Source organism: Mytilus galloprovincialis, chromosome 3 (genome assembly GCF_965363235.1).
Source record: "Mytilus galloprovincialis chromosome 3, xbMytGall1.hap1.1, whole genome shotgun sequence".
In the NCBI taxonomy this organism is placed as follows: domain Eukaryota; kingdom Metazoa; phylum Mollusca; class Bivalvia; order Mytilida; family Mytilidae; genus Mytilus; species Mytilus galloprovincialis.
The window spans coordinates 841,009-863,118 of NC_134840.1; the positions used below are offsets into that span (position 1 = coordinate 841,009).

The window sequence follows — 22,110 nt, forward strand, 5'->3', positions numbered from 1 at the left end:
ATCATACAAAACTTAGGCAAGACGACCAGAAAAGTACAGACATATCTTAAATATCACACAAAACTTAGGCAAGACGACCAGAAAAGTACAGACATATCTTAAATATCATACAAAACTTAGGTAGGACTACCAGAAAAGTACAGACATATCTTAAATATCATACAAAACTTAGGCAAGACGACCAGAAAAGTACAGACATATCTTAAATATCATACAAAACTTAGGTAGGACTACCAGAAAAGTACAGACATATCTTAAATATCCTACAAACCTTAGGCAAGACGACCAGAAAAGTACAGACATATCTTAAATATCACACAAAACTTAGGCAAGACGACCAGAAAAGTACAGACATATTTTAAATATCATACAAAACTTAGGCAAGATGACCAGAAAAGTACAGACATATCTTAAATATCATACAAACCTTAGGCAAGACGACCAGAAAAGTACAGACATATCTTAAACATCACACAAAACTTAGGCAAGACTACCAGAAAAGTACAGACATATCTTAAATATCATACAAAACTTAGGCAAGACGACCAGAAAAGTACAGACATATCTTAAATATCACACAAAACTTAGGCAAGACGACCAGAAAAGTACAGACATATTTTAAATATCAAACAAAACTTAGGCAAGACAACCAGAAAAGTACAGACATATTTTAAATATCATACAAAACTTAGGCAAGACGACCAGAAAAGTACAGACATATCTTAAATATCACACAAAACTTAGGCAAGACGACCAGAAAAGTACAGACATATCTTAAATATCATACAAAACTTAGGCAAGACGACCAGAACAGTACAGACATATCTTAAATATCATACAAAACTTAGGCAAGACGACCAGAACAGTACAGACATATCTTAAATATCATACAAAACTTAGGCAAGACGACCAGAACAGTACAGACATATCTTAAATATCATACAAAACTTAGGCAAGACGACCAGAACAGTACAGATATATCTTAAATATCACATAAAACTTTGGCAAGACGACCAGAAAAGTACAGACATATCTTAAATATCATACAAAACTTAGGCAAGACGACCAGAACAGTACAGACATATTTTAAATATCATACAAAACTTAGGCAAGACGACCAGAAAAGTACAGACATATCTTAAATATCACACAAAACTTAGGCAAGACGACCAGAAAAGTACAGACATATCTTAAATATCATACAAAACTTAGGTAGGACTACCAGAAAAGTACAGACATATCTTAAATATCATACAAAACTTAGGCAAGACGACCAGAAAAGTACAGACATATCTTAAATATCATACAAAACTTAGGTAGTACTACCAGAAAAGTACAGACATATCTTAAATATCCTACAAACCTTAGGCAAGACGACCAGAAAAGTACAGACATATCTTAAATATCACACAAAACTTAGGCAAGACGACCAGAAAAGTACAGACATATTTTAAATATCATACAAAACTTAGGCAAGACAACCAGAAAAGTACAGACATATCTTAAATATCACACAAAACTTAGGCAAGACGACCAGAAAAGTACAGACATATCTTAAATATCATACAAAACTTAGGCAAGACGACCAGAACAGTACAGACATATCTTAAATATCATACAAAACTTAGGCAAGACGACCAGAACAGTACAGACATATCTTAAATATCATACAAAACTTAGGCAAGACGACCAGAACAGTACAGACATATCTTAAATATCATACAAAACTTAGGCAAGACGACCAGAACAGTACAGATATATCTTAAATATCACATAAAACTTTGGCAAGACGACCAGAAAAGTACAGACATATCTTAAATATCATACAAAACTTAGGCAAGACGACCAGAACAGTACAGACATATTTTAAATATCATACAAAACTTAGGCAAGACGACCAGAAAAGTACAGACATATCTTAAATATCACACAAAACTTAGGCAAGACGACCAGAAAAGTACAGACATATCTTAAATATCATACAAAACTTAGGTAGGACTACCAGAAAAGTACAGACATATCTTAAATATCATACAAAACTTAGGCAAGACGACCAGAAAAGTACAGACATATCTTAAATATCATACAAAACTAAGTTGTACTACCAGAAAAGTACAGACATATCTTAAATATCACACAAAACTTAGGCAAGACGACCAGAAAAGTACAGACATATCTTAAATATCACACAAAACTTAGGCAAGACGACCAGAAAAGTACAGACATATTTTAAATATCATACAAACCTTAGGCAAGACAACCAGAAAAGTACAGACATATCTTAAATATCACACAAAACTTAGGCAAGACTACCAGAAAAGTACAGACATATCTTAAATATCATACAAAACTTAGGCAAGACGACCAGAACAGTACAGACATATCTTAAATATCATACAAAACTTAGGCAAGACGACCAGAACAGTACAGACATATCTTAAATATCATACAAAACTTAGGCAAGACGACCAGAACAGTACAGATATATCTTAAATATCACATAAAACTTTGGCAAGACGACCAGAAAAGTACAGACATATCTTAAATATCATACAAAACTTAGGCAAGACGACCAGAACAGTACAGACATATTTTAAATATCATACAAAACTTAGGCAAGACGACCAGAAAAGTACAGACATATCTTAAATATCACACAAAACTTAGGCAAGACGACCAGAAAAGTACAGACATATCTTAAATATCATACAAAACTTAGGTAGGACTACCAGAAAAGTACAGACATATCTTAAATATCATACAAAACTTAGGCAAGACGACCAGAAAAGTACAGACATATCTTAAATATCATACAAAACTTAGGTAGTACTACCAGAAAAGTACAGACATATCTTAAATATCCTACAAACCTTAGGCAAGACGACCAGAAAAGTACAGACATATCTTAAATATCACACAAAACTTAGGCAAGACGACCAGAAAAGTACAGACATATTTTAAATATCATACAAAACTTAGGCAAGACAACCAGAAAAGTACAGACATATCTTAAATATCATACAAACCTTAGGCAAGACGACCAGAAAAGTACAGACATATCTTAAATATCACACAAAACTTAGGCAAGACGACCAGAAAAGTACAGACATATCTTAAATATCACACAAAACTTAGGCAAGACGACCAGAAAAGTACAGACATATTTTAAATATCAAACAAAACTTAGGCAAGACAACCAGAAAAGTACAGACATATTTTAAATATCATACAAAACTTAGGCAAGACGACCAGAAAAGTACAGACATATCTTAAATATCACACAAAACTTAGGCAAGACGACCAGAAAAGTACAGACATATCTTAAATATCATACAAAACTTAGGCAAGACGACCAGAAAAGTACAGACATATCTTAAATATCATACAAAACTTAGGCAAGACGACCAGAAAAGTACAGACATATCTTAAATATCATACAAAACTTAGGCAAGACGACCAGAACAGTACAGACATATCTTAAATATCATACAAAACTTAGGCAAGACGACCAGAACAGTACAGATATATCTTAAATATCACATAAAACTTTGGCAAGACGACCAGAAAAGTACAGACATATCTTAAATATCATACAAAACTTAGGCAAGACGACCAGAACAGTACAGACATATTTTAAATATCATACAAAACTTAGGCAAGACGACCAGAAAAGTACAGACATATCTTAAATATCACACAAAACTTAGGCAAGACGACCAGAAAAGTACAGACATATCTTAAATATCATACAAAACTTAGGTAGGACTACCAGAAAAGTACAGACATATCTTAAATATCATACAAAACTTAGGCAAGACGACCAGAAAAGTACAGACATATCTTAAATATCATACAAAACTTAGGTAGGACTACCAGAAAAGTACAGACATATCTTAAATATCCTACAAACCTTAGGCAAGACGACCAGAAAAGTACAGACATATCTTAAATATCACACAAAACTTAGGCAAGACGACCAGAAAAGTACAGACATATCTTAAATATCACACAAAACTTAGGCAAGATGACCAGAAAAGTACAGACATATTTTAAATATCAAACAAAACTTAGGCAAGACAACCAGAAAAGTACAGACATATCTTAAATATCATACAAAACTTAGGCAAGACGACCAGAAAAGTACAGACATATCTTAAATATCCTACAAAACTTAGGCAAGACGACCAGAAAAGTACAGACATATCTTATTATTATTAGTTTTCTGGTTTATTTTTTTTTAATTTTCCATTCAGGGTCTATGAGGTATGGTATTTGCTCATTGTTGAAGGCTGTATGGTCACCTATAGTTGTTTATTTCAGTGTTTATTTGGTCACTTGTAGAAATTTGACTCATTGGCAATCATACCACATCTTCTTATTTTTACATGAATATATATACCTCCAATTTTATAGTTTCATTGACGGACTATGAATATAAATACAGTCGAACGTCTTTGTGTTGAGGTCGAAGGGACTGAACAAATATATTTGACTCATCAGGGGTTCGACTCATAATAGGTCAAAGGTATCGTCATAAATTTGAATGAATGAGATACAATAAAATGTTTGTGTAAACTAGAAATTTGAACAGTGTGCTTTTTTTTTATATTACATGTTATGAGTGTGTATTCAATCTCAATATAGTTTGGTCCTTCAAACAAGGACATGTATACAAATCATTAATAAGTAAAATAATAACACAAGTATTTACAAAGGTCAGTCATTATAATTTATGAAATCACTCGAGGAACGAAACAAGTTCAGAAAGAATTCTGATGATCAAGGGCTGTCTGCTTTTTATTCAATTATCATAAATTGATCATAATTGTCTTTAATTTAATAATCATTTTATTTATTGTAATTATTGAATTTTATTCAATAAAAGATTAAATTAAACTCAGCTTTGGTCATTTAAATTCGTTTTACTTTTATTATATCAAGTGAACTAAAGTTCCCCTTGAACGATCAACAAAAGTGCTAATTACCGGTCACCATAAATGTGTCATGTTAACTGTTATACAAATAAGAATGTTTACGCAGCTTTAATCTTTTGAAATACATCTGATTTGAATTGTTATCATTAACATGATTAAGTCTGCATCTTTAGAAATTTCTTTAATTTCAAACTTGGAGACATCAGGTCAATTTACATTAATTTAACATCCACAGGACTATAAAGTTTACTCGACTTAACTTATTCAAATCAACCAAGTTTGACTCATCAGAGGTAAATATGAATTGAGTAAATGGGAATTGTACCAAGGACCAAAAAATTACTTCAACTCATCCAAGTTTTTGACACAATCTAGTTCAACACCACAAGGTTCGACTGTATCTCAACTAATAATGTTTATCGCTATTTTGTGCATTTTTCTTTGATATTTTTTTGTGATAACTTTTCATATCATGCTACTTGAGATGGAAAATTGTCGCTAGAAACTAAGGAGGCACATGGTGTTTCTAACGAAATTGACATGAAATTGATAATGTCGTCATAGGTAAAATAGTGATAAACAGATTATCATTGATTGTCTCATCGTTACAGGCTCAAGCAAGAAAATCAATCTTGTTGAGATGATCAACGATAATCTATAATTATCTTCAATAGACTATGTGCAATTATCAAAATCTCTAATAAATCTATAAAGAAAGTTAAATCTAACCTGAAGTCCTAGTATATAATGAAATGACTTCCCAGTCATTGGTATACCAAAGATATGTCCAAATACCACTCGCGGTACTTCACAATAGTATGGAATAAACAGCGGATATAGCATACATAGCCTATAAATAAATCAGATAAATTTTATAGTACCATGATGACATATTGTCTGTAGACAACACAATACATTCAAGTACCATAAAGTATAGCTTATTATTTTTTTACAATTCAATGACAAATTCCTTATATGATTTGTGGTAAAGTTTCAATGCAGGAGAATTTATTTAAATGTATACTTTTATATGCTTTTTTTCATTCATTACTTACCCCCAAATTTACTTTATACTTTTCTCAATATATTTTCTTTCTGGCGTAGGTCAAAATCTCCCGATTTTAAGCCCTTTCAATCTCTTCCATTTATTCAAATCTTACTTTTTTTTTAAAATTTCAACCTAAAATAATTTGTCAGTCTTTATTTTAAATGTCACTCTCTCCCATCGAATCTGTGTCACTCTCTTCCATCAAATCTGTGTCACAAACGAAGTGGAATATTTTACTGTTGAATCAAAGAACTTAGTAAATTATTTGACTTCAATAACAGCGTAGGTGTCAAACATGCTATAACTTATGTATTTTACCTCAGGATAACTGCCTCTATGTAATAAATGATCTGTGTATTTGAAAGCATACAAAATGTCAGGAATGCTTAATTTTCTTCTTTGTGTATCATAAATATCATAAATGATCTTGAAGTAAATAAACAAGCAGGCAGGGAGTGTTGAATTACAATACATGCTAAATTAATTTTCTGTATTCAAGTATCTCCTAATGTTTAACTATCTTCTAAGTCATTGACACCTATGTTTACTTATCTTTTTAGTCATTGACGCTTATGTTTACTTATCTTTTTAGTCATTGACGCTTATGTTTAGTTATCTATTTTAGTCATTGACACTTATGTTTATTTATCTTTTAAGTCATTAACACTTATGTTTATCTATCTTTTTTAGTCATTGACACTTATGTTTATTTATCTTTTAAGTCATTGACACTTATGTTTATTTATCTTCTAAGTCATTGACACCTCCTATGTTTAGTTATCTTTTTAGCCACTGACACTTATGTTTAACTATCTTTTTAGTCACTGACACTTATGTTTAACTATCTTCTAAGTCATTGACACCTCCTATGTTTAGTTATCTTTTTAGTCACTGACACTTATGTTTAACTATCTTTTTAGTCATTGACGCTTATGTTTAGTTATCTATTTTAGTCATTGACACTTATGTTTATCTATCTTTTTAGTAACTGACACTTATGTTTAACTATCTTCTAAGTCATTGACACCTCCTATGTTTAGTTATCTTTTTAGTCACTGACACTTATGTTTAACTATCTTCTAAGTCATTGACACCTCCTATGTTTAGTTATCTTTTTAGTCACTGACACTTATGTTTAACTATCTTCTAAGTCATTGACACCTCCTATGTTTATTTATCTTTTTAGTCACTGACACTTATGTTTAACTATCTTTTAAGTCATTGACACCTCCTATGTTTAGTTATCTTTTTAGTCATTGACACTTATGTTTAACTATCTTCTAAGTCATTGACACCTCCTATGTTTAGTTATCTTTTTAAAATCACTGACACTTATGTTTAGTTATCTTTTTAGTTGTTGACACTTATGTTTAGTTATCTTTTTAAAATCATTGACACTTATGTTTAGTTATCTTTTAAGTCATTGACATCTATGTTTAACTATCTGTTTAGTCATTGACATCTATGTTTAACTATCTTTTAAGTCATTGACACCTATGTTTAGTTATATTTTTAAAATCACTGACACTTATGTTTAGTTATCTTTTTAGTTGTTGACACTTATGTTTAGTTATCTTTTTAAAATCATTGACACTTATGTTTATCTATCTTTTTAGTCATTAGCACTTATGTTTAACTATTTTTTTAGTCATTGACACGTATGTTTAACTATCTTCTAAGTCATTGACACTTATGTTTAGTTATCTTTTTAAAATCATTGACACTTATGTTTAGTTATCTTTTAAGTCATTGACATCTATGTTTAACTATCTTCTAAGTCATTGACACCTATGTTTAGTTATCTTTTTAAAATCACTGACACTTATGTTTAGTTATCTTTTTAGTTGTTGACACTTATGTTTAGTTATCTTTTTAGTTGTTATCACTTATGTTTAGTTATCTTTTTAAAATCACTAACACTTATGTTTAGTTATCTTTTTAGTTGTTGACACTAATGTTTAGTTATCTTTTTAAAATCACTGACACTTATGTTTAGTTATCTTTTTAAAATCACTGACACCTATGTTTATCTATCTTTTTAGTTGTTGACACTTATGTTAAGTTATCTTTTTAGTCATTGACACCTATATTTAACTATTTTTTTATGTATTTGTTTTAAGTTAGAATAATAGTTAACTTATAAAATAAAACTTACGGTCCTGATGGCAAAGGTTGTAATTTGATCTGTAAATGTTGGAGTAAATAAATCACAGATAGTTCTAAGGCTGTTGATATAATAGCTGTTGACAACATATAGGACTGTAAATAAAATATAATAAAAGTAATTTGCATTCAAATGTAAGCCACAGAAAACTAGTGTCTTTAAGATTGGATTAAAATTTTTTAGATCAGATCTCTCTCAATTTTTCAATCTGTAAGTACAAAATTTAATTGAAACTAGATGCGTCAAAGCCACACGAATGGCCCTGTTCCAAAAATAGAAAATCTGCAATTTCAATAACACATGTGGACACAAACATGATGGTAGTCTCACATATCAAAAATCAGCTCAAAATCTGGAGGGGTATAAAAAAAAATCCATATAACTATGATTTTCAATAATTTATCAAAGTCCAAAGCCTGTAATTTTAGCAAAAATTAGCGAAGCGGAACAAAACTTATACTTGATCTGTAACTCATCATGGTTAACTCACATATCAAAAATCAGCCCAATACCTGAAGGCGTTTAGAAAAAAAAGTCTGTATAACTATGATTTTCAACAATTTCTCAAAGTCCAAAGTCTGTAATTTCGGCAAATATTAGTGGAGCGGAACAAAACTTAAACTTGATCTGTAACTCATCATGGTTACCTCACATACCAAAAATCAGCCCAATATCTGAAGGCGTTTGGAAAACAACTCTGTATAATGGTTTGTTGTGGAATGACAGATTGACGTAATTACAGAATTTCGGAATATCGGAATTACGGAATATCGGAATTACGGAATATCGGAATTACGGAATATCGGAATTACGAAATATCGGAATTACGGAATATCGGAATTACCGAATTTCGGACAAGGGTAAAACTATATGGCACCGACAACTTCGTTGGGGGGGGGCATAAAAAGATATAACATACAAATAACAAAATATTTGTTTACATTTCTCATTCAACCTACATTGGTTAATGTATGAGAAACTTAAATGTAGATATTAATAACATAAATAACATGAATCAAATGAGCTGATAGATATAAGTCAATACCCTTCAATTTTCCAAACCTTTTATTTTTTCTTGAAGTTCTTACAATATATACCAGGTTTACATTTCCATTTTTAGATAATTCTTCATGTTCTTGTAATTTTTAAATAAAAATGCCTATTATTTAACAAGATTGACTGATGGTGATTAAGAGGTGAACACATTGTATAGACACCTGACTGATGGTGATTAAGAGGTGAACACATTGTATAGACACCTGACTGATGGTGATTAAGAGGTGAACACATTGTATAGACAACTTACTGATGATGATTAAAAGGTGAACACATTGTATAGACACCTGACTGATGGTGATTAAGAGGTGAACACATTGTATAGACACCTGACTGATGGTGATTAAGAGGTGAACACATTGTATAGACACCTGACTGATGATGATTAAGAGGTGAACACATTGTATAGACACCTGACTGATGATGATTAAGAGGTGAACACATTGTATAGACACCTGACTGATGGTGATTAAGAGGTGAACACATTGTATAGACACCTGACTGATGGTGATTAAGAGGTGAACACATTGTATAGACACCTGACTGATGGTGATTAAGAGGTGAACACATTGTATAGACACCTGACTGATGGTGATTTAGAGGTGAACACATTGTATAGACAACTGACTGATGGTGATTACGAGGTGAACACATTGTATAGACACCCGACTGATGATGATTAAGAGGTGAACACATTGTATAGACACCTGACTGATGGTGATTACGAGGTGAACACATTGTATAGACAACTGACTGATGGTGATTAAGAGGTGAACACATTGTATAGACACCTGACTGATGATGATTAAGAGGTGAACACATTGTATAGACACCTGACTGATGGTGATTAAGAGGTGAACACATTGTATAGACACTTGACTGATGGTGATTAAGAGGTGAACACATTGTATAGACAACTGACTGATGGTGATTAAGAGGTGAACACATTGTATAGACACCTGACTGATGGTGATTAAGAGGTGAACACATTGTATAGACACCTGACTGATGGTGATTAAGAGGTGAACACATTGCATAGACACCTGACTGATGGTGATTAAGAGGTGAACACATTGTTTAAACATCTGACTGATGGAGAATAAGAGGTGAACACATTGTATAGACACTTGACTGATGGTGATTAAGAGGTGAACACATTGTATAGACACTTGACTGATGGTGATTAAGAGGTGAACACATTGTATAGACACCTGACTGATGGTGATTAAGAGGTGAACACATTGCATAGACACCTGACTGATGGTGATTAAGAGGTGAACACATTGTATAGACACTTGACTGATGGTGATTAAGAGGTGAACACATTGTATAGACACCTGACTTTTGTTGAAAAATATATGTAGCCCTCAAAATGCTCAAGATGGCTTTTGGATCTTTCATTGTTGGGTTGTTGTATCAATGGTGTTAATCCCACATAATTTTTTACTCATATCTTTAATTTTAACATTAAAACAATCTAATGTTAAAGATAATAGGTCATGTAGGTATCCAAGTCAGTAGTCAACATAATGAATATTTGTTTTGAACTAAACTAGTAAACTTTGTGTATACCTTTATTGTAATAATGATAGTGAAAAATAAAATCACAAAAATACTGAACTCTGATAGAAATTCAAAACATAAAGTCCCTAATCAAATGGCAAAATCAAATGAGAAAACATGTCAAACAATTGGGGCTCTGTTAGTTGTATAATTAAGTTATAAACAAGCATTCTGTGAGTATTACATGGCAATACATAGTCCCCTACCAGTTAAAAATTCATTGTAATGGAACAAAATTCTAACTTGATCAATAACTTGTCATGGTGTAAACTACATAAGATAAACAAACAAACCTACCACTAAATTCTTCAAACAATTTACTAAAGAAATGGAAAAAAATCCAAAATGTGATTTTTCTTAATACACTGTCTTATACAAATCTTTTGAAAAAATTAGTTATTTCCCTTTAAACAGAAATCTAGTAAGTAATAAGTATTTCATCAAAAATTAAATTCTATGGAAAGGACTTGAAAAGAACAAGGAGAAAAGCTTTTAAAATTGTGAAAATTTAACTTGACCTGTAACTTGTCATGATAAAACAATACACCAGCTATCAAATCATTATCTTCAAACAAAAAGAAAAAAGTCTGGAAAACTGATTTGCCAGACTGACGGATGGACAGATAGACAGAAAGACGGACAGAGTGCAAACCTTAAGTCACCTTTCTACTTTGTCGGTAGGGGACTAAAAATAAGCTGTACACTTCTAAGAATTACATAGGGAAATGAGAAATGAGAGTATTTTGTACATAAAGGAACCAGTAAGGGTTTATTTATCTTAAATTTTACCATGTACATAAATAAATTGGTTAAAATATAATTTTATCCACCTACTTTTGATTTATGAATTTGAATGTAACTCTGGTTTCTCTCGCGATCGCACCTCTTTCAGAAAGAGATTTAATTATATTCTGTGCCTTAAGGGACAACATCAATAGATCAATGTAGAATAAAAAACTTAAATCAAATAGTTTGGAGGGGGGGTCGTGGGCCTCAATCCTAATTGTTGTCTTGGGGGGACTAATGAGATTGAAGTCACGCTTTTAAATATTGATATCTAAATTTTATTCTACAGCCATTTTATCAAACACATGGGTGACAGACGACACTGACTGTCCGCCGCCGACAAACATAAAAAGGTATACAGTCCCGTAAAATACAATAAACGGGCTAAATTATGTCCTACATTTCCGGTAACCAGAAATACCAAATAGAGGTATATAACATCCCCTGCCCAAATATAAAATTTGAAAAATTTTGGTCTGGTCACTGGAAATGCAGACAGCAATAAAACAATACAATAAGCAAAACAAAAATACATTTCAAATTGGTATACACAATTTCTCACTCTGGCATCACCACCTTCGTCTCAGACTCCGTACATGGACCCAGTTTTGTTTGTACTTACATATATATAATAAAAGATTAATAAACATTTCATACAGTTGACTGAACTCTTAAGTTTGCTATATATTAGTGACAATTTGTGCTCTAATCACAGCGATGCTAGCAGAGACCAGAAACTCTTAATATAATTATTTTAAATAACACAATCTAGTATAACACTATCACACACACACTTATACAAGTAGCCAAAAGTTCCTAGGAAATATTTTTGATAGACATATATACATACACTCTCAGTCTCAATAAACAATGTTATAGAAAATGTGCAGGTTTTCACTCTAGCAGACACTAACACTCTGTACACCGTTATATATTCAACTGAGAAAAGCTTTCGCAAGTATTTGAAAAACTTTTCAATTCTGTTGCATGTAACACATCTAGTTCATATTAATGCCCATCTAGCTTCATAATATATATACTTTTTGAATGTAACATATGATAAAAATGTCTACCTTTAAGATAAAATCACAACAATCAATCGTAATATCATACGAAAATAACAGTAAATAAAAGTACATTTGACAAATTAGTATAATGCAATAACAGCGATGCTATCATCACCAAAAACGTCAAAAATCAAGAAGATTATGTCCTTCTGCATAGTCCATAGTTGAAAATCAGGGTATAACTGCAACTGCTCACATCTCACGATCTAAGGTATGTAAATTTAGCGATGCAATCATCACCAAAACAGCAGAACAAAAGTCCAACCATGGGTATTGCTTAACGGAGTGTAAATAATTTGAGCAATGCAATCATCACTTTATAAAGCTCGAAACTAAATGTTTTAAGAAATCCAATCCATGCTATTGATAAACAAAGTGTAATTTCAGTTTAGCCATGCAATCATCACTTTATAAAGCATGCAACCTTTGCTATTTTTAAACGGAGTGTAATTTCTGTTTAGCGATGCAATCATCACCAAAACAAGAAAAACTAAGTTTTATCTACGACAATTTCATAACTTGAGAAGAAAAATAAACAGGTTCTTCCACATAAACTATATTAAAATTTTAATATGAAAGGCAATTGAAAATTAACTGGCGATACCTTATCTGATACCAATTGTTTAAGACAAATTAACATCAAAAAATGAAATGGCTTGGCTTATTGTGAGAAAAAATTTTAAGAAACTACACTGTACATGTAGGTAGTACTGGCGATACAGTTATCACTGAATTATATTTTCTGAATTTCCCAATTATTCATGCTTAAATGCAGTCCTTTTGTGACAATTCACAAATTCTGACAGTCTGGCAAGAGCTGGACAAGAATTAATTTTGTCAATAAAAAAATTGAATTGTGGTGAATATTTTCGTAGTAACATGATGGTTTCACAGATAAAGCTGTTTACTGCATCAATTTGTTCAATCAACAAGTGATCGTCATTTTTAAACGGTCCAGGAGTAGCATGATTTTTATAGGCATTCCAATGAAAAATTAAATAGTACAGTAATTCTAGAAAGGCAAGTTTTACCGTCACAAAATCTGATATAAAAGCATGAATTTCTTTGTAAATTTATGTCAATTGATTAACATTTGAATTATCTCTTGATTTTTTTAAAGAAATAAATTTACCATCTTTTGTTGTGAGATCACACGTTCCTAGCCAAACATAAAGTAATATTTTAGGATGTATCTGTAATTTAAGTTCCAAATTGTCTTTAAGGTACTGCAATTGGTTGTTCGCGGATGCACCACTTTTAAACCACCACTGAATTTTCCGTTCTGTCCTAGAATTAACCTCATTCTGTAAAAATCTTGCTTTACTATCACTCAAAATTACCGGCATATAATCAAAAGGAAAACTTGTCTGTGAGGACTCCAGCCTATGGATCTGCTTGTTTAGCTGATTTTGTCATTTACCACGTGTTTTAAAAAAAAGGTTCACCAACAATATCACGAAAAAAAAATAATATTTACGCTAAAAGCCTTTTTAAGTCCTCCACCATGTCGTGGGCCTCAATCCTTTTTGTTGTCTTCGGGGGACTAATGAGATTGAAGTCACGCTTTTGAATATCGATATCTAAATTTTATTCCACAGCCATTTTATCAAACACATGGGTGACAGACGACACTAACTGTCCTACATTTCCGGTAACCAGAAATACCAAATAGAGGTATATAACAGGGGGGCCTATACACAATATATTTGGGTACATAAAGTTAAAGGAGACTGAATTACTTTTGTCACAATGTGAGTAACACTGTCAACCTACCAAAAATTTTCTTGAACCATATCGCCTCTCAAATATTCTAAAGTAGTACATTAGAATAGAACAGCAACACATGTCTTTGAGATCCAAGTAAGCTACCTTTGATGAAAATATTCTCCATAACTGGAAAATAAAGAAAAATGACTACAAAAGAAGATGAAGTTTGTGATGAACAAGGCTTAATTATTTAGTAAGTTTCTCAGGAATCCTGCACATTCTTTAAATAATTGGGATTTTCAGTATAAAGAAATATGTAAAGGTTCTGCGGAACCCAGTGTCTCGCCTACTTTATGAATGTAATAAATTTAAGAACTTTAACTGCAAACTGTATGTAATGTTAACTGGAAGAAACTTTGCTTTTAGTTTATACTATCTTATGATCATAAACTAGCTGCAGTCCAAGTTTGGTAGAAATCCAGGATAGTTGAAGAAAGTTATTAAAACTTTAAAACTTTGACCACATAGTGAATGTAATGTTTACTGGCAGAAAAACTAAGTCCATTTACAAGTGAAATACAGATAAACAGGATTTTTTTTTACAAAATCTACTTCAAGATACTATCTTATGATCATTAACAAGCTTCTGTTCAAGTTTGGAAGAAATCCAGAAAAGTTGAAGAAAGTTATTAAAATTTTGAAAACTTTAACCACAGACTTGACAGAATGAATGTAATACTAACAGTCAGAAAAACTAAGTCCACTTATAACAATGTATAAGTAAACAAGAATGTGTCCCAAGTACACGGATGCCCCATTCTCATTATCATTTTCTATGTTCAGTGGACCGTGAAAATGGCATAAAATCTCTAATTTGGCATTAAAATTAGAAAGATCATATAATAGGGAACATGTTGCTAAGTTTAAAGTTGATCGGACTTCAACTTCATCAAAAACTACCTCGACCAAAAACTTTAACCAAAACTTTAATCAAAACTTTAACCTGAAACGGGACAGACGGACGAACGAACAGACGGACGCACAGACCAGAAAACATAGTGCCCATAAATCGGGCATAAAAACAGATAAGCAGGATTTTTTTTTTTACAAAATTTACTTCTGGATACTATCTTATGATCATAAACAAGCCTCTTTCCAAGTTTGGTTTACAGGTAGAAATCCAGGATAGTTTAAGAAAGTTATTAAAATTTCAAAAACATTTACCACAGAGTGAATAAACTCATCATAGATACCAGGACTAAAGTTTATATATACGCCAGATGCACGTTTCGTCTACAAAAGACTCATCAGTGACGCTCGAATCCAAAAAAGTTAAAAAAGCCAAATAAAGTATTTGTGGACAACGCCGACAACAGAATGTAGAATTGCTATGTCTCGCTTTTTCGCCAAAAGTCGAAGGATTGACAAAAAAAATCTAAATAATGTAGGTCATTAAAGTTTGACATAAATAAATATATTACTTTACAGGAAAAGGGATTATAATGATCCTACATAATTTTAATTCAAGATTACAATAAAATTGAGAATGGAAGTGGGGAATGTGTCAAAGCGACAACAACCCGACCATAGAGCAGACAACAGCCGAAGGCCACCAATTGGTCTTCAATGTAGCGAGAAACTCCCACACCCTGAGGCGTCCTTCAGCTGTTAACCCTAGTTCTTATTTAAATATGGTTCTTTGAAACAAAAATCCCCCCCCCCCCCCAAAAAAAAATGAAAAGGATCTTGCTTCTTACCTTAGGTTGACAATCTACCACCACTTCTTATTTTCATAAATTCAAAATAAGTTGAAAAAATAAATACCTGTTGTTTTTCTACAATTAGGTGTGGATTATACCAGAAATAATGTCTGTATTGTTGAAATGGGAAGTTTAAGGCAAATGATGATAATAATGTAGCAGTCAGTAATCCTTTACTGGATGGAGATTTGTCTGAAAAATACAAATTCTTTACCTGTATCATTTTCAATATAAGTTTTATAACATAACTAAATTCATTAGTCATTTAATGATATTGTATTTATTATCATGCCCTTAACTCAATTCATTAGTCATCTAATGATACTGTATTTATCATGCTCTCACTAAATATTATAATAATTCAATTTATTAGTCATTTAACAATGTTTAATGATATTGTATTTATCATGCCCTTAGCAATCTATCTATTTGGAAAACACAGAATAATCAAAGGTTAATTTTCTTTTTTTTCTTTTTTTTTTTTAGAGTAGTTATTATTCATGTTGTTAGCATCCTCCTTTGACATAGGGAAGACATTAAAAGAAACTAATGCAGGTTTAATGACTTCATATATTTATTTTTTCTTGATCTTGATATTATGCCACATGTTTGATGGATAGAACACTGTGCGTCTGTCATATACATATACAAAATTTTGCAGCTATTTGCAATAGCAATCCCTTTTGATCTACAATTTATCCTTGTGATAAGCTGGGACAACAGGACAAATGGAGAATAGTGTCTGTCAATAGTTTATAATTATGAGATGAGTAGAAGTGTCTGTCAATGGCATTTTAAAATTAATGTTGTTTTTATGTATACTGATGTACATTGTATTGCAAATTGTAATCTCTGTGTGTATATTATACTTTCTTAAAAATGTATACTCTTATGAAATAGTCATCCCTGGAACCCACCATAAATACAAATGTATATAATACCTGAGCCTGAAATCATAGTAACAGGAAGAATTCTCTAAGAACTAAGAACAGACTAACCTATAGCCAACTAAATAAGTGCTGCCATGAAATAAGTCAATCCCTCTAGTCATATGACTAAATCAACGTAGTGAAGAAGAAAATAAAGAACACTTCTTCTACTTCAACCATATAAAGGCCGTTGACTTCAGCAAAATGAAGATTATGTCACATATATTTATTCAACTGCAGGCAATAGACATATTTACACTTGTATGCAAATTTGTCCGCCATTACGTAGAATCACACAGGTTCCCGTAAACTTTGACATAACAATTCAAAAAATTTGACGTCACAATAGACTTGTAAGTGATTGTTGCTTGACATCAAAAGGTTATTTGGAGGCGATCTAAGGTCATTTGGAGAAAAAATTCAGCTTAATACCAAAAGTGTAAATTCGTTTATACCAACAAGAAAGAAAAGAAATGATGAAACAGTTGAACACATTAAACATACACTGCATCAGATATGTCAACATTCCTGGCATCAACACAAGGACTAACATGACTAAGAAAGAACAGCACATATTATATAATATTTTAAAAGTGCAAGGTTTTGAAGAGCAGTTTCAAGATCTATGTATGTACATGTGTACTTCAGTATTCTAAACGCAACACTCACATGTGAAAATCATTATGATCATGTATATAGGTTGAAAACAAATCTTTACAACAAAAGAGATGAACTTTCCATTTCTATGTAGCAACATTCCAGTAGCGCCTGCACACAGAGTATATATCTCCCAATTGATAGGATATTCTCTGCTTGTATTTCCTATCATGATTTCCTTGATAGAGGGTTGCTGCTCACAAGGAAGCTATTAAATATGACAGTTTTTGTCCATTCGTTTTTTATGCGTTTTGTTATTTGATTTTGCCATGTGATTATGGACTTTCCCAATTGATCTTCCTCTAAGTTCAGTATTTTTGTGATTTTACTTTTTAAACCAATAGTTCAAAATGGTGAAGTTGAAATCATCATGAGTTGGTTGACTATTATTGAATAACCGTTTCACAGATGATATCCGATATATTCGTTATGTTTTAACTACAAATTATCCACTTCCCTTTGGCCTAAATTAATAAATTGTTTGTTTCCCCAATCCCGACCCTGCCAAGCCAGGTGTGGGTGAGAGATAAGGAAATAATTTCATTTTTTCTAAAAGCCTGAACAATATCAGTCGATTCGGCAAGCCTGAAAATCAGAAATGAATAAAATAGTATTTGACTTAGTTTTGATAATAAAATTTTGTGAGTCTGACAATTTTTGCATTGTCGGTCAGGTTTCGGGAAACAAACAATATTTTATTTTAGGCCTTTTCACCACAAATGTGAACTACAGAATTAGACTATTTACCTGGTTTATATGGGGACAAAGTCCCCACTTATGGTAGAAAAATCAAAAAAAAAAAAAATTTCAGGAAAATTTCCCAAATTTTTCATTCTACTAATGAACTAAAAATCGTTAACTTTCTTTTCAGATCTACTTCCGTTTCCGGTCTTGTTTGCATGAGACTTTGAACAAAATGTATATTTATCAACATATCAACAAATATAGGAAGGAATTCAACACCCAATCATTGGATATAATAAAAAATGTTACCTGGATAACAGAGTTTCTTTGTTTACATTGAATATGACGTCACAACTAAATCCCTAACAACAGAACCAATATCGGAAACGTTACAGTATGTCCATTTCTTTTAATGCTTTTATCAACTTATTCGAATTAAAAAAAAAATACAGACTTCGTCCCCATTCACAGGTAATGCCTACCTCATATTAATAGCATGAGCAACATGACCGGTGCCACACGTGGAGCAGGATCTGCTTACCCTTCCCGAGCACCTGAGATCACCCTCAGATTTTGGTGGGTTTTATGTTGCTACATTTGTAGTCTTTAGTTTTCTATGTTGGGTCTTGTGCACTATTATGTGTCTGTTTGTCTTTTTATTTTTTGGCTATGGCGTTGTCAGTTTATTTTTGATCTATGAGTTTGGCTGTTCCTCTTGCTAGATGGTAGGAAACTCAGATGGCAACACTATTCACTAAGCATGAATACATGCTCGTTCCCTGTGACTATTCGTAAAACTTACAAAATCCAGTAGTTCCATGTAACGCTCCCATAACCAACAGAGATTTTTTTAATTCACCATCGAACAAATAAGGAAACTTTCTATTTTCTTTAGTGTTTTCTCGGGAATTACGGAAATTCTATGCATTTCCGAAAAGAAATTAAGAAATTTTATACGTCTAAATCAATCACACGTTTGTAAGAAACAGTAAAATGTTTCGTCCCCTGTGCTGTTTCGCCATTTTGTTCTGTCCTTGTGGTATCGGGACCGTTCGCCCTAATAACATGTTCGCCCTACGTCCATTCGCTCTGAGTTCGTTCGCCCATATTAATTGTTCAATGACAAAATAATTCGAATCACTGATTATTGTGATAATTCTGTAATCTGTAATCGTAGTTCTGAGAATCAAGGCACACCTCCATTCACACAGAGGAAAATGTCAATATAACACAATACAACGCGCATCACTTCATATATTAAAATATAAAAAATTTCCGCCACCTCAAGAATTTATGTTACATATAATGTTATATATATTATAACATATTTTTTGTAACATAGGCATAATATTTTAATTGATGATAATTTTAAAGAGGAGGCATGCTGTCAAAAATAGTATTATAATTAATACTAATAATCTATGTTTTTGTTTTTCTTTCAATGCTACATGTTTGTAGTGTTTAATGACTATCGTTTTGTATTTAATATGCCACTGTCTGTTTGTTTGTTTTTGTCGTATATTTTAGTAACAATCCTATTGTTTGGATTTTATACTAATAAAATTCTTATTCTTATTCTTATTCTTATTACACAAATAAAACATAAGAAAAATCTTTGATAGAAATAAAACTAAATGTTCTTTGAATACAAAAACAACTTATTCTGGGACCATGTGTGCCCGTTATGTACTTGCAAGGCCAATCTTTCTAAACTACACTATTAGGCAATTAGAAGTTAGATTTTCTACTGCCTTGCTGATCTATATTAGCTAATAAAGCATAGCGTTTGTTATGCATATTATAAAGCAACTGTCTACACAGGGGTTCCAAAATGTTGCTGGTTTCCTCAAAAACAGCTCTGTTTGCATTAATGTCTACATAACAGAACGGATTGATAATTAGTTGGATAAGATCAATTGGAAACGAAGTTGCAACTTTGGCTAGGATCAGGTTTCCATTATCAAAGATCTTTGACAAAAGTGGTATTCTTGTCTCTTCTAACTTTTATTGTCTTTTGGTGGATTAATAATAATTGATAAAATATTCAGCTTGAAATTAATAAAAACAATGATGTACAACTGTAAATTATGAAGCGGATAAAATTTACAAGTTCATTTATTTATACTCTAGTCTAAGACTAGTCATACTTCTTCTATACATTCGTGATTGACTGAATACACTTATTTTGTTAACAAATATCAATAAAGATGAATACATTGTATTCCAGTATTCTACTCTGCAAATCAAAGGGAAAATGATAAATTGATTGCGGCAATATAAATATTCTGTCAATTTAAAAAAAAACCCAACTTTAACATATTTTGTTCAAATACTTTAAACAATGCGACTAGACAAAAACTAGAAAAAATAAAAATCAGGGCGAATGGACCCTGGGCGAACAGGTATCAGGGCGAATAGGGACCTGTGCGAACATGAATCAGGGCGAACGGACCCGCGGATTCCGTTCTGGTTAAGAAAATCCATTTTATAAATTATTTATTTTTTGGTCCGGCTTAATGCAGTTATAATGGTATCAGATATACATGTAGATCACAGTGCTTTTGTATTAAACTTTAAGTGTGTTATCATTTTATATTGATATAAATGAGGCAGTTTTCGGCAAAATAGCCTCTTAGGACACAGCCTAGGGCGTGTGTGGAGTAGACTCCCCTTTTTTTTTCATTTTGATTTTCATATCAGATTTTCAGATTTTATTTTTTCATATGCTTTATATATTGACTTTGATTTACTTATTTAAGGTTTTCAAAGTATTTTCAATGCATATTATTTACTAATATTGTTAAATTGCATTGCAAAGACTTTGAACACGTTAAATAAGTAAAACTAAAAATAATATAAGTTGAAATATGAAAAAAAATATTTTCAAATAAAATATGAAAATCGTAATTAAAAAAGGGGGGTCCACTTCACAAACGTCTGTGTCTTCAAGTGGGGCTATTTTACCGGCTCAGCAAAATAGCTTCGTTGGCTCTATTTTGCCGGCTCCAAAGCATATGATAAGGTTAGTCATAGCCTTCTCATCCACAAACTGAAGCACAATATGGGATAAACACTAAAACAAATGAGTGGATAAACAACTTCCTCAGTGATAGAACACATTCAGAAGAAGTAGAGGGTTAAACACCGACTTCCATTTCAATAGAGTCCGGCGTACCACAAGCCGTCCTCGGACCTAACCTTCTTTTTATTATATATACGACATGCCCCAATGGATTCAATCAACCTTTCGACTTTTAAATGATGATACTATTGCTTCAAAGTTACGTCACAATATCATCCAATGCAGATGCTGCAAACGTACAAAGGACTTTGACCAGCTGTACGGGAAGCAACGTGGCTTAACCCCCATCCTGACAAATATAATGTACTCACCATCTCCAAGAAGCGAACTCAACCTAAGTACAATTACACATTCCATGGCCATAACCTTGAACATGTAACATCAGCTAAATGCCTGAGATGCACTAATTCATCAGATCTTAGATTGGATTAACGCATAAGCACCATCTGCTCCAAAGCTAACAACACCATCAGTTTCTTAAAAAGGAATGTGAACATCTCAAACAAGTCAATTAAAGACATGTCAAAACAAGAATATACACGGATGCCGCACTCGCACTATTATTTTCTATGTTTAGTGGACTGTGAAATTAGGATAAAACTCTAATTTGGCATCAAAATTAGAAAGATCATATTATAGGGAACACGTATACTAAGTTTTAAGTTGCTTGGAC

At 32.1% G+C, this 22,110-nt stretch overlaps 1 protein-coding gene across 2 annotated transcripts in view; it reads right to left on the minus strand.

The window, feature by feature from the left end:
- LOC143066895 (ubiquitin-associated domain-containing protein 2-like) overlaps positions 1-21,809 on the minus strand; it is a 30,817-nt gene extending 9,008 nt beyond the window's left edge. Inside the window, exons 1-5 of one of the 2 annotated variants that reach the window (XM_076239719.1) lie at positions 21,749-21,809; positions 16,150-16,277; positions 14,392-14,511; positions 8,138-8,241; positions 5,664-5,784 (exon numbers count right to left, since the gene is read on the minus strand). In XM_076239719.1, coding sequence (XP_076095834.1) covers positions 5,664-5,784; positions 8,138-8,241; positions 14,392-14,511; positions 16,150-16,277; positions 21,749-21,800 — 525 coding nt within the window. In that variant the 5' untranslated portion in view covers positions 21,801-21,809. Of the gene's footprint in view, positions 1-5,663; positions 5,785-8,137; positions 8,242-14,391; positions 14,512-16,149; positions 16,278-19,157; positions 19,390-21,748 lie in introns of those variants that run through there. The other variant, XM_076239720.1, reaches the window with a different exon arrangement.
- Between the last annotated feature and the right edge of the window lie 301 nt (positions 21,810-22,110).